Here is a 13,648-nt window from a genome sequence, read left to right as displayed (position 1 = left end):
GATAAATATCTGGTGACCTAAAAGGAGTGGGGCCGATAGTATAAGACATCTGTTAATGGTACAATGAAGTCTGAGGTGTTTAAAAGTAGGGTGGTCTACATGCGGACTTAAATTATATTAAGAACTTTTCAGGGGTGCTTATGAACTTCAACTTGGAAAAGTATATGAACATTGCATATTAGTGTCATTGATGGTTAATAAGTTTATACTTTTTTGTCCTTTATTGTTAGTGTTTTGATAGTAGTGGCCTTATGCAAGTAAGAGGTTTTCTTTTTCACATTCCCTCCTATGCTTCTGAAGAGCTTTGTAGATCAGATGAGTTCTGAGGTGTGACCTGAGAGAGGAAGATTGAGGCTTCTTGGACTTTGTTTTCAGCATCAGTTCCTGGGGCTGCTTTTCCTGTATTTCTGCTGGTTGTTTCTATTCATTTGTTATTTGTTACTTCTTTCAGTCAAGCCTCAATTGCTGTATTAAACTAACAGCCTGTTTTGCTTAATTAATAGATCCTACAAAAAATAAACCGCCAAAAAACTCAAAAAAACCCCCAACAAAAACTCAAACCCCCAACCAAAAAAAAAAAAGCCCAACAAAAAAACCCAACACCCAGACCAAAAACCAAACCCAAAAAACACTTAAGCCTTCCAAAAATTTAATAGTTTTGCTGAAGATTGAAATTATCTCCCTGTTAGCACTGCAATATTTGTGATGAATATTGCAGGTTCTAAGGGCCAATGCAGTGTGGCTTCGTAACTTGTTACCTTGGAAAATAGCTTCCTATTCTGAGGTATGTTCTGCTAAAGGCAACTGTATTGTCTTTTGTTTCTGTTCTTGCTTGACTGCACCTGAAGTGGCAGTACAAGCCAACTGCATTTGCACCATAGTAGGTGCTGTGTTCTAGTGTTTTCAATTTGAAACGAGCCATTGGTTTTAGGCAAACCATGTTAATCTGTTATCTGAGTCAATGTGGTTGCTATGACCAAACTTTGGGTAACTTCTAGCTGAAATGTCCAAAAATCTTTGAAGAGGTGTTAGCTAAATGCATCTTGATTTATGCAGGGCTGTGATATCCAGCACAAAGAATAACAGCAATCACTATTCTATAAATATATATCCAAATTGTGTACAGAGATACTAAGATTTGTAGAAAAATTGATCTAGGTAAAGTTAAGGTATTTTTCCATTTTTTTTTTTTTCCCCATTTTATTGTAGACACAAAATTCATAAGATATCTGGAATAAAATTTATATTTGATTGAAATCAAATTTATATTGATAACATTTTTAACATCTGGTAATCATCTTCTGTGAACTCTGCCACCAGGTGGTGTCCTAAGATTTGAGATATTATCAGACTCAAACCGATTACAGGAAAATAAGAGGGTACTATGCATTACAAAAAAACTTCTTTGTTTCTATAAAAATATTATTCATATTTGTAGTGCAAGGGGTTTTTCTCACCTAGTCCTAGACTATCTTACACTTTGATTGTACATCCTGAGTTGATGGAGCTGCTGATATTCAGCCCTGGGGCAAACTGCGTTATAGAGATATAAGAATTCAGATAGACCCCTGTGTTTCTATTGCTGGCCATCGATGACTGCTGTCTTAATGTTTGGGATCCTTATCTTGAATTTGCTTGGTACCAGAGCTCCATATACTGAAGAGTGACCTGATTACCTTGGTCTGAGCACCTCATATCACTCTCCAGCTGTTCTTTATACTCTGTAGTGACCGTATAAATAGAAAAAGCCCAGTGACTGACTGACTGCTCTCCTACGTGCTCTCTTGTGTCTATATGGATATTTTTTAGGTGAGTCTGAGTCGTTTTGCCAAGGCCAGGTACCTGCTTCTGTGGAACTGCAGTAGATGGGGTGTATAGAGTAGTCTGTTTTGATTTGGCTTCTGAGTCCCCTTCTTACCTTCTGATCAGTGAAACAGACATAGTATGCCTACCCATGAGCTTAAATAACCTAGGAAGGGAACCAAAGGTGCAGTTAAATGTTACAGAATTAAGCGTAAAATTACCTGGTGGGTATTTCTGTCATTCTTATAAGGGTCTATTTGTTGAAGACCTTTTATGAAGTGACACAAAGTTAATCAGAATAAGCTGATGTGAATTATTTTGTAAGTCAGGGGAATATCTAAATCAGGTTGTTTGTCTTGCATCTTGTGGATCACTGTGTTGCTTCTTAATAAGACTTTGTCTCAATCAGCTTGAAGCTGATTACAGTTTGAAGCTATAATGGTAGTAGATGTACAAAGGCAGTTCCCCTCTCCAAAGAGTGTTAATAGGGTGTTGTGATCTGAACAGAGACATTTAGGGCGACCTTCGTCCGCTTGGGACCAGCGACCAAGTTTTGTGATACCCTTGTACTGAATTAAGGTGAAACAACACCAACCAACCAGTTTTATGATTTGTTAATACAAAATACAAAGCATGTGGTTAGATATAATAACTCAAGGATGATAACTGGATTAGCAAGTCCTGTGCCATGCATTTTTACTTGGAGCTAGTCAATATTCAATAAAAAAGAAAGGAGAAGAGAAAGAGGGAGAGAAGAGAAGAAGTATCAGCACCCGTGGATCCAATATCTTATTGGTCCTCTTCATGCAGGGTATTGTCAGTGGTGGGAGCTCACCCTCTGATCTGAGCCCTGCACATTTATGTTCATGTTCTTTGGGGTGTTATCCCTAATTTGCATATGAAGAGTAGAGAGGCATTACTATGATAATGATGGGCATAGTTTAGTGAGCACTTGCTCAGTTCCAAAGTGGGGTTCTGAGAGGGTCTTCTGGTCTGTGCCCCATTCTTAGATTTACTGGAAATAAAAATGGACATCAATGAAAACTGTGTTCGTGCCAGGTGTTGCCCTGCCTGTGCTGGTCTGTTGAAGATGTTTATCTCTCCTTATCTTCAGTTACCTTCCCTGTATATTGTATAAAGGCAGTCACACTCATGGTATAGCATGCAAACAGTTTCTGCAAGACGACTTCTAAGCTAGATAGTTGAGTTGACTTTATTGTTTTTAACAGGAACTTAAAGAACTTTGATCTGTGAAATAACTCTTATTTCCTTCTAGCTCAGTGTCAAAACAAGTGAGCACAATTGGACGCCTGGTTATGACATTTGCTGTGCAGTGGTGCTGCTTCAGTGCTGAGGGGTCTAGAGTACCCTCAGTCTGTCATGAGGATGAAATTTAAATTTAGAAAGCAGGGAGGAATTAACTTTAAAAATTGCTTCTGGTACAAGTATTTTAATTTTGTACAGTGCATGATAGTGTGCTAGAGGAGAATAATGCTGTGAGTCCTAACTTAACTTTAGTAAATCCTTAAGTTTCTCTCTGTTGGTTGGGATAGGTTGCACAAATTGGCATCTCCAGAAGGAAGGTTAAAATGCCTCCCGCATATGCCCAGAGGGAATGTTAAGGTAATTGGTAAAAGTTACGGTTGAGTAAGGGGAGAATCACTTCAGATAGATCTTCAGATAGTGAATTCAGATGCCTTAAGGAAAAGGAAAGATAGGCTTGGAACATTGGTGCTTTATTGCACAGAAATTCTGCTCGAGGTGATGAAATTTGAGCATAGGCTTCTGTTATGATGAATTACTTTGGTTTGTACAGCATTCTCACAGCAGTGCAGGGCTTTGATGTTTGGAGCAGTGTGTAATACAGGGAAGTAGTTTTCTAGTTATAAATTTTATCCTTAAGAAAATCTCTCTTACTAGGCTGTAATGAAGCAGTATTTTAGTTAAATTAGCTATCATTATTGCTTTGGACCATTTGTTTATCATAATTGCTGGTTGGATACAGCTTTCAAAGGCCTATGTGGGGTTCTTCCGGTTTTCTGGTAAAATTCTTGGCAAAGTAAGTTGTGCTGATAGTCAAACTGTATATGGTCTAGCCTAGCAGTGGTTGTTTAAATGCTTTCCAGAGTCTAAATACACTTCCATTCCTAATTCTTTTCAGCAAGAGGCTTGTCTCCAAGTCAAAATGACTTTGTGTCCACCACTTCCTCTCATCAACTGACTAAAGATTTCATGAATGCACTTTCTGGTGAATTGCTTCTTTCCTCTCTGTTCCCCTCTCCTTTCCCATGTCTGTGGTAGCTGTATTACTGTTCTATACTTCCAACTAGGATGTGTGCAGTCGGTTGCTGCAGGAGAGAAGGAACTGAAACAAAAGGAACGAGATCCCTGTGAGGAGCTGAGGAACATGTTGCTGCAGAGCGTTCTGTCACAGTTGAACTTCTAGACTCCTATTCTTGTCAAGTGTAGAATTTCCACTGCTCTCTGTAGCGACATGCAGCACTTAGGCAGGCCTTTAGACAGGCCAGTACTGCTGATCTCTTTGAGGCTTCCTGAGGATTTCTAGGCAGCTGGAATGCTGGGCTGCCTGCCCCACTCCATGGCACTTGTGGCTTTATATAGTCAGAGTGTTCAGCCACTGATCTGTAGCAGATTTAATCTTGACTTACATTTTTAATGTATGTTATCCGGTAAGGTTGAATTACAGTGGACAAATGGATGTTGTAGCAGGAAGTAGTCTAATGCCTGATTTTCTTTGTAGACTATTTTTACTCCTGAGAAGTGTTCTCCAAAATCTCTGTAGCAATCTTGCTTAAGTTAATTAAATCTGTGTGTGGTGTTTCCGAGCTCTGGGCAGGTGCAGGCTCTGGACAAGTTGCATTTCTATCACATAGCTGTGAAATACATCTCTTTGAAACAAACATATAAATATCACTCACTGAACAGTTACATTCCTGTAAAATAGAAAGTTGTTGTGACATCTCATTTGCTTTGAAAGCTTTACATTTTGCTGTTTTTCTTTTATATAGTGATGGGATCTTTTTGGCAAAACCTTATGTTTGCTTGCAGTTTACTCATTTTTTAGAGTAGTTCATTTTCCTATTAATGTCCCATAAGAAGTGATTTCCTATTCTGAGCAGCAAGTTGGTAATTTCAAAAGCACAAACTGTTAAATCTGATGAAAGCTCGAAGGTTGTTTAGTGTTTCAGGTATGGGGGTTTTGTTGTTAAGAATTGAAATATGGCTGCATTTCTGTAGGGAAAGCTTGTTTTTTGAAGTTTCTTGGTATTACAGTTCTGTGATTGAACAGACCAGTTGTGATGAGATCAAATACAATCACTGACTACGTGGTTCAAAAGCTGTCTGGTTCTTGTCACTGTTGCATAGTGAGTGAGGGAATACCTTGAGTTTACACTGCTTTTCAAAGTACTTCATGAAAGTTCTTTTACAGTGAAATTGAAGCACCTCATTAAAGTGAGCCATGGGTTTTATAGCAGGATTTGGGAGAAAGCCAAGGATGATGGGAAGTGGTTTATCTCTATGTAGACAGTGGTTTATCTCTATGTATCTCTATGCCTCAAGAGGCATCTGGAAATAGAACGTGGGTGTGTTTTCTCCCAGTCTCTGTAGCATCTACTGAATCTCTTTACTTCTGGGTTCTTGCCTCTAAGGACTTCTCTCTCTGGAGCTTAAAGCTTCACTTTTCATAGTGACATCCAATAGCATTTGAATTCCATTAGTATTTTTAGTACTCTGTCATAAGTAATGCCCAGTTGATTGGGCAGTTATCCTAAAACTCTTCCTGTAATCCTCTATCATTACTATATGTTTTAATTAGCTAAAACAGGTGTAATATTAGTTCTGCTTGTGAAAGCTTTTTAGTGTTACGTGCTCTCTTGTGTCAGCAAGTCACCACATTTCATTGCCCTGCTTTTCCTGAGAAGTCCCATGCTGCTGTTTTGCCCTTATGCAGAATAAATTCTGTAAATACTTGAGTAATCTTGTCGAGATCCTGAACACATGTAGGGTATTACTCCACTCAACTACAAATTAGAGCTAGTGAAGAATGTTGGGGGGAGTACAGAATATTTTAATCCAAAAAGGAAGTATCTGAAATTGATGCAAAGATTAGCACCCTTGCTTTTCAGGGGTAGCTACATATGAAAACAGCTCTCCTATATTAGGTAGGTGTTGAAACCTTTGTCACTTGTGTATAATAATAAATAATTCTCTTAGCTCTGTTGTAGCTGTACAGATCTGTGGATAAACTGTATATTGATGGTGTCCTTCTTTACTTGTCTAATAACCTACTGGATAGTCATGAGGCTGAAATATCTCATTTTCGCTCTCTACTCACATTAGTTTAAACTTTCCTTAACTACTGTCTCAGTTGAAATACGTTTCAAAACAAGTTAGACTTTTTGTATGGGGTTTAAAATTATTTGTTCCAAACCTCTGCATTCCTGTATTCTGGTCTTCTGTGAAGGGAGGTGCTTTTGCATGCGTATCACTGATATCATCTGAATTTATATGTGTACTCTATATGACGTAGGGTGGCACAAAGTTCTGAATGATCTTGAACCTTTGTTGGGGATGATTTGTCAAAAAACCCCCAAACTTACTAAGGATTCAAGTACATCAGGTGCCCATGAGAGGAAGCTGGAGAATGGACATTTAAATGCAATCAGGTATTTCAGTGAGATCAAGAATGGCACCCTAGGAATGATGGTTAGGGAACATAAGAAGGTGATTGAATCTCCTTGTGTGTTTTAAATATGTTTGGTTTTGTATGATGATGTCAATGTTTGTTGGGAGAAGACTGCTTTCTCTGTTGTCTAAAGGTGAAAGGGCTACTGCAACTCTTGGTTCCTTCCTCTTTAAACTGCGCAGATGTTGGTGCACATGTTAACTGTAAATGGACATGCAAATCTGGAGGAAAAGAGTTATTTGTCAAAGAACCACAGTTTGGAATCAGAGTGGATGTGGTTTTGCTTGCTGATTTTTGTTTGTTTACAGTTGAAGAGTACCACAGAATGCCAGAGCTGCTTTAACTCCGGGTAATCTGGATTCTGTAAAAATTCAGTGCTTGCCCTTTGCTTGCAACTTCTATTCAGTATCAGATTCAGAGGGTTCGACACCCCTGATACAGAAGGTTCACGGTAAATAGTTAGAATTAACTTTGTAGGGTAAGATCAAGAGATGAGCCATTAAAGAAGGCTCTCGTAGGTTAAGTTTAATGGTAGTAGCTAAGTTATGTCTCAAGTTGATTAATGTAAGATAACAAAGCTTGGAAGGATTTGTCTTTTTGTGTGGAGATGTAAAAACGCCTAGTAGTAAAAAGATACATTTATTTTCACTTTAGCGTGAAGAACTGCCCCTGCCAAGTCAATTAAAAAATTACTATAGTTCTTGATCATAATGCATTTTAGTGTCTTTTAAGAGAGGGAAAAAGCAAAAATTATACCCTGTTAACTTACCCAGACTTTGTACTCTTTGTATTATAACCTATACTGTTATGTACCTCTCTGATTTAATTGCTCTCTTATGAATTAAACATTATGATAAAATACATATGCCATCTAATTTGATCTGCTGCTGCTTCCATTTGCATATATGCAAGTCTTAAGGTGATCAGTACTGAAATGTTTAATATTCTGGTGCAAAGTTTTGAATAATCTCATACTGTTGGGAATAATTAATGAAAATCAGTAGTTTTTATTAATGACTCTAATACATAAGGTGCCCATGTAAAGCATGGTGTTAAAGAATGTATCTTAAAATGCTGTCTAAATTGAGTATTTCGGTGCATGTGTATGTGTAGTTCATAGGGAGGTTAATGAGAAAAATGCTGAATTTAAATCACGTCAGGTTTTATTTTATGGTGAATGCATGGACTCATAAACCATGAAGACTGATGGTCTTTAATGTCATGAATGGCCTTAGTTTAATTTTCCTAGGGCCTTAAGTATCTTGAGCTGTCCTGTGTACCAAAATAAAGATCTGAATTTGCCGTGCTTGGTTTCCCCAGTTCCTTATCTCTCAATCTGAGTTGAGAAGCGTTTTGCTAATCTGAGTAGCTGAGAGGGTGCCTACAGATCTCTATTTGCCTTTAGAATGAGTGCCATATCTTGGAGGACAAGGAACAAAAAGAAAGGAAGGGAAAGCTACTTTCGATTATAACTGGTTTAGGTAACTATCCAAAACTACCTTATTTTTCTTTAAAGAATATTAATTATGCACAAGAGGTATGAATTCTCTAAAAGAAACTCGGCACACTTGTTTTCATGGATAGTAGCTTACTTTTACTTTCCTTAATAAAACAGAATAATGGAAAAAAAAAATCCTGAATGTTGGTTCTTTATTTTTAATTGCAGGTATGGGATAAGATCTTTCCAGAGTAATAAGCATGGTTCGAGAACGAAAATGCATATTATGTCACATTGTGTACAACTCAAAAAAGGTAAATAATGCTTTACATCTATCAGTAAATACAGTTATTAAGACATTAATAGAAACTGTGTGTAAGAAATGCTTCCATTTTAACATTGTGCTATGTGTGAGAGTTTTCTCCTCTACCAGGAATATATTGATCAAGGTCTATCATAAATTATGTATTTGCAAGTGCTCTAGAGTATCTTTCTTGAAATGAGCTGTGCAGTGTGCTTGCTTCTGAGTGCTAAAAATGTGGAGGTCTTTGAGTTGCTTATTTGCTGTATAAAGCTACTAAAGTGAAAAGCACTTGAGGTCATTTGGCTGTAAATTGTGGTAAGTTAAGAATCCTGTAAAACACAGTTTTTTTTGTTCCTTTTGGGATGTGTGTGTTTTCATATGGAAGATGTGTATCTGCTGTGTAGTGCATATCATGCAAAGTCTGCTTTGGAACTGGGTGTTTCTTAATGGACTTTCATATATTGCTTGGCAACGTGGCACGTGGATATCTTGCAAGTGCCAATGTATTAATTAACACAACTCTTCAAGGTTGAAGATGTTGCTTATCCTTTGTGGGTGGGATTTCAAGGACTGGAGAGGATAGTAATTAGTATCTGTTCTGAAGAGTTCTAAACGCTTTGGCTCAAACACCATGAGAAAGTTAAATCTTCTGAACTGCTTCCTTTTGCTGAATTATGAACATTCTTTCTCTTCCAGCAGCGCTCTTTCAATAGCAATTAATTATCACAGCACTGCAGTTCACAGATCAAGGTTGCTGTAGACAACAAACTGGCATGTTATGTACATCTCAGTTTCTGAAGAGCATCTAGCAGTAAAATAGTAGGTGATAATGAAATTTCAGCTGTGTCATAATACAAACACAGACTGCTTGGATTGCACAGGAAAACAGCGGTTAAAGTACTGAGATTGTGGAGAGTGGTATCAATGAGACTTCAAAAAAAATGAACAACGGTAACTTGTCAAAAATCAGTCTAATATGCTTTGCTTCATGCACTCCCGTTTGTGTTTCTCCTGGAATTCTGTTCTCCTTCTACTGAATTCTTGTGACTCCTGCGTGTCCTTCCTCAGGAAAGGTAACATTATATAACTTCCTGAGTGTGCAAGTGTTCTGAATACTTGTGCGTTCACGGTCATAAAAACGGGAATGGCAACTGCTACAGCCCTACGGGAGTAAAGTATGCCTTCCTGCAAGTTAGGGGGTTCTCAAAAGTGAGCTTTTCAAATATGATACACCACCTTGTTTTGACTGATTTTACTTTTTTCTCCATGTTGAAGGAGATGGAAGAACACATGAGAAGCATGCTCCACCACAGAGAACTTGAAAACCTGAAGGGAAGGTATGAGAATAATCTTGCATCCTTCCTCTCTGCACATTGTATACGTCACTCTGGAAGAACTCATGTCCTATTTCCCATACAAGCTGAATTGCAGTTTATTTTTATGTATCGCTTAGTTGCATGCCTTGTGATAAAGCTGCCAATGAACATGTTCTCTCAAAGTCAAAAACTGTTCATATGCTAGCTTTTTGTTCAGGTAGGTTTTTTTTCCTGGGTTTTTTTTTGTGTAAGGTAAGAGCAGCTGTTAGGGCTCCGTCCCCCTTTTTTAAGAGTTAACTATCAAAGAACGGCTGAGTGAATTTAAGACTGATCTGTACTATGATAGAGACTCATGCCAATGTAGTTCATTTGTGCCAGGTTGAATTCTAGTAAAACTCTTGAACTGTTTCAGAAGTAGAGGGAGTTAGAAACTTAATTCTCTTTAGTAACTTCTTGTATGCAGAGCATATGTATAGCTGCAGAAAAGTGCCCACGTATGGAGTAGAAGATCGTATTACATCCATGCCACAGATGAAGACATTTGTTTGAGCCAGCTGTACGGTGTTGTATACTGCCGTTGTGTGTAGTTGCTAAGTATTGCTGTAGTTAGTCTAAATCAGCACTTCGAAATGTCTTTAAGACTTGGAGAAAATCTTTTGCATATGTGTATGCCTGCTTATATCTGCTAACATTTCAAATTCTTTAAAATAAAAAAGTAACTTACTGCAGGACAATAAGTAAAAAGATACTGCTTACCTTGAAGTGCAAGTTAATCATCAGTAAATATCCTCTGTTGTCTAATTTCTACTTCCATTTATTATTTGATTAATTTGTCTGGGGCTTCACAGCAGGTTGGTAAACTGGGAAGAGAACTTCCATCTTCAGAATCTCCATCATCAGCTTGCCTTTAGGCAGCAGTTATGTGAACTATCAAAATGGTAAAATAGAAAGAAAATTAAATAATCTTTTCCCCTTGAAATTAAATTTGGTTTAGTGGGATTCACAAAATCTTCGAGTTGTTTGGATTAACAAAGTTGTTCTTGTGTCACATCGAGAAAATTTATGAAAGCAGCTTTTTGGAAGCTATTTCTTCTCCTATCTCTCCCCCCCCCCAATAAATATTGCTTTATAGTAAAGATGGAGGGCATAAAAATGATAAATTCCTTGCATTCCCCACCCACCACTCTCCCTCCCCCCCCCTTTTTTTTTTCCCCTCTTGCCATTGCCATCCCTACATTCTTGGGTTTGTTTGGTTTGTTTGGTTTTTTTGTTCTGAATTCAGCTACTTGAAAACAAAACCAAAAAATCCCGGCCAATTTTGATTTTATCTCTGCTGCCGCACACAACTGGGTCTTGGGAGCTAGGAACATTCTGAAAATGTGCCTGGGATCAAGTGCATAGTGGTATTCAATGTCGGTCTTGTTGAGTGTGAAAAGGATTTGTTCTGTAACTGAACAGCTGGGAAGGGATGGCTCAGAAACCAGAATGTCCTCAGCACTAGAAACTGTCACAGGGCTTCTGGTCAGCTAACTTGTAGATCATTTCTGTTCTGGAATTTCTTCTGGTAATGATTCTGAGATCAGGTTAAAATTTAATGTATTTTGGCATTGAACCTTGAAGGTAACAGTGATTTCTAGAAGTTACATATTGTGTCTGCAGTGGCTTGCAAGTGATCTGACAATTCCTGGTTTTCCATTTCCGTAAGACTAAAATGAAATTTGTTTCAGCATCGCTACATTTTCTATTAGTAACGTAACTGTCTTCATTACTTCTTTCAGAAGAATGCATGGAAGATGTTTGTTCTCAAAATGAATAATGAATTTCATTTTTTGCTGTGCAGTAGCAGGCTTCTTTTCCCCTCTGCCTCTCCTCCTTGCTCCCATTTAATTTTAGTCTTACAGCCTTGTAAAGCAACAGCTATTCCAAGTAGAAAATGTGAAACACAAGCAACAGCCTCCGAGTGTGGTTGAATTGTGTAACAGAGGTTAATGCCATCTTACTACCTTCAAATTTAACGTCCAACTAGAAGTCACTTTTTAGACTTGCTGTAAGGAAGAGGTAAAGGAAATGCACACATCAGTTCATACTTTTCTCCTTTTAAAGTTAGGTTAGTAATCTCAAGGGCTAGAATAATTTTCTGAAACATTTTAAGGCTCTTTTTCTCTTCTTAAAGTCTTACACCATGTGATGTATAAGGAGAAGTGGATGTCAAGTACAAAGCTTTAGTGTTTTTGTTGTGATTTGGGTTTTTTGGGGGGTTTTGTTTTCGTGTTTGGGGTTGGTTTTTTTTTTTCAATTGAAAGCAAAATAACCCTTTTGTACAAGGGACATTGAGTCTGCCATCTAAAGTACGCATACAGTGAATAAAGCTTCTGGATGTTTTCATACTGAGAGTAATTTAGTCATGTTTATTTCTAACTGCTTTTGGCTTTCTTGTTAAACAAGTAAAGTTGTGTGGTATTCCTGTATGGTAGGGAAATACATAGACGTCATCACTGTGTGTCATGAAGCGTGCCCGGTTCTGTCTGACAGAGAAAGGAAAGAACTGAAGGAAATGTAAATTCCTTTAAGTGTAACTATCTGAACTCCCAGCCAATTCATCTTCAATATAAGCAGTTTTTCATATAGAAAAAAAAAAGTCACTTTTCAGGTTCATTAGGTTAAGAGCAGGACAGAGAGGTCTAATCAATAACCACTTGAGGCTTTTCTTTCCAGACTGTCAGTTGGTACAAGAGCCACAGCTTTGTAATTAGTAACTTGCAAGTTAGAAGTGATAGAAAAGGTTCTTTGTCCTTAAGCCAGCTGTTAAGTCACTGGCTTTGTCCAAAGTAAGTAAAACTTTGCATTTATTTATTTATTTAATTTATAAATGAGGACGATGAAAGTTTTATGAAAGAACTGAAGCATGGGTCTTATGAAGGATTTGGATTGTCCTCTAAACCTAGTTAGCACCTCTGGGGTATGCTTCTTGTTGAAGAGTCCTTATGACTGAAGTGGAACGTTATGCAAAAAGAACACCTTTTTCAGCAAGAAGACAAATTTCTGTTTGCAGTTTGCCTTGTGTGGTGACCTAAGTTTAAAACAAGTCTTACTAACAATGCATAGATGTGCTATTTGTGAGTGTGGAGAGGATTCTTCCAATAGCATTAGTAAAATTACTATTGTGTTTGGTTATCTTTATTGGGATTAGTGAGATAGCCCAAAGTACTATATATATATAAAATATATATATAGTATCTGGGCTTTGAATATTTATTAGTGAATGTGAAATGTGCAAAATGAAGTACACCCCTCTCTGGAGAATACAGACTAAATTTGTAAGCTACTGACTTTGTAAATGCAAGTTATCCAAATGTTCAATCTGAAATTAATTAGGCTGCAACATACAAAATAATAAAATGTAAATGTGTAATTTTTAATAATTAGTCTTTTTAAAATAAAGCCCTCTCTAGCTGTGTCTGAATGACTGCATTGGTTAAATCATAACTATGTTAGTAGGAAACCTGCAGATTTCCATGATAAATAAAACATATCTGCTGACACTCCATTAATCACTCTGATAAGGACTTTGGCTTAATATCTTGAGTGAAAGTACATCTCTTGATCTTTTTCTCATTTCATTTTTAACTTTCCTCTAAAAAACCCCAAGGATTCATGTTGGTCTTTTTCCTTTACGGGTCCTATCTTTTTTTTTTTTTTTGACCCCAGTCATGAACTGTGCGATGCTATTCTAGAGCTACTGTTATCAGACGCTGGTCACAAGTGCATCATGGGGATATGCAGAACTGCTTTTGTGATTTAAATGGCAGAATTGAAGAAGGCATTCTGGAGGCAGGCAGTGAGTCCTAACTTGGTCCAGCTGAGTTATTTGCAGTGGATTATGCTCTCATTAAGTTTTTTCCTGACTTTTTTTAACTGGTGAACACGTTTGCCTTGTTTAGCTTTATTATTAACCACGTATTGGCGTATTGAAAGGACTTGTCTGGCGAACACATAAGGTGTTTTTAGAAATCTGAATATCTTTTTTAAAATAATAATAATAATAAAAAAGTTGTAACCATAATCCAGTATTCACTGAA

The 13,648-nt window shown here is 37.4% G+C and overlaps 1 protein-coding gene across 6 annotated transcripts in view; it reads left to right on the top strand.

Moving 5' to 3' along the window:
- Window positions 1-13,648, top strand: part of ZNF106 (zinc finger protein 106) — a 45,087-nt gene that overhangs the window by 7,627 nt on the left and 23,812 nt on the right. For 4 of the 6 annotated variants that reach the window (XM_030482466.1, XM_030482467.1, XM_030482464.1 and 1 more), the window contains exons 2-3: window positions 8,178-8,263; window positions 9,529-9,590. In XM_030482466.1, coding sequence (XP_030338326.1) covers window positions 8,210-8,263; window positions 9,529-9,590 — 116 coding nt within the window. In that variant the 5' untranslated portion in view covers window positions 8,178-8,209. The other 2 variants (XM_030482465.1, XM_030482468.1) reach the window with 2 other exon arrangements.

Source organism: Strigops habroptila, chromosome 4 (genome assembly GCF_004027225.2).
Source record: "Strigops habroptila isolate Jane chromosome 4, bStrHab1.2.pri, whole genome shotgun sequence".
Classification (NCBI taxonomy): Eukaryota; Metazoa; Chordata; class Aves; order Psittaciformes; family Psittacidae; genus Strigops; species Strigops habroptila.
This window is presented reverse-complemented; position numbering and strand designations above follow the sequence as displayed.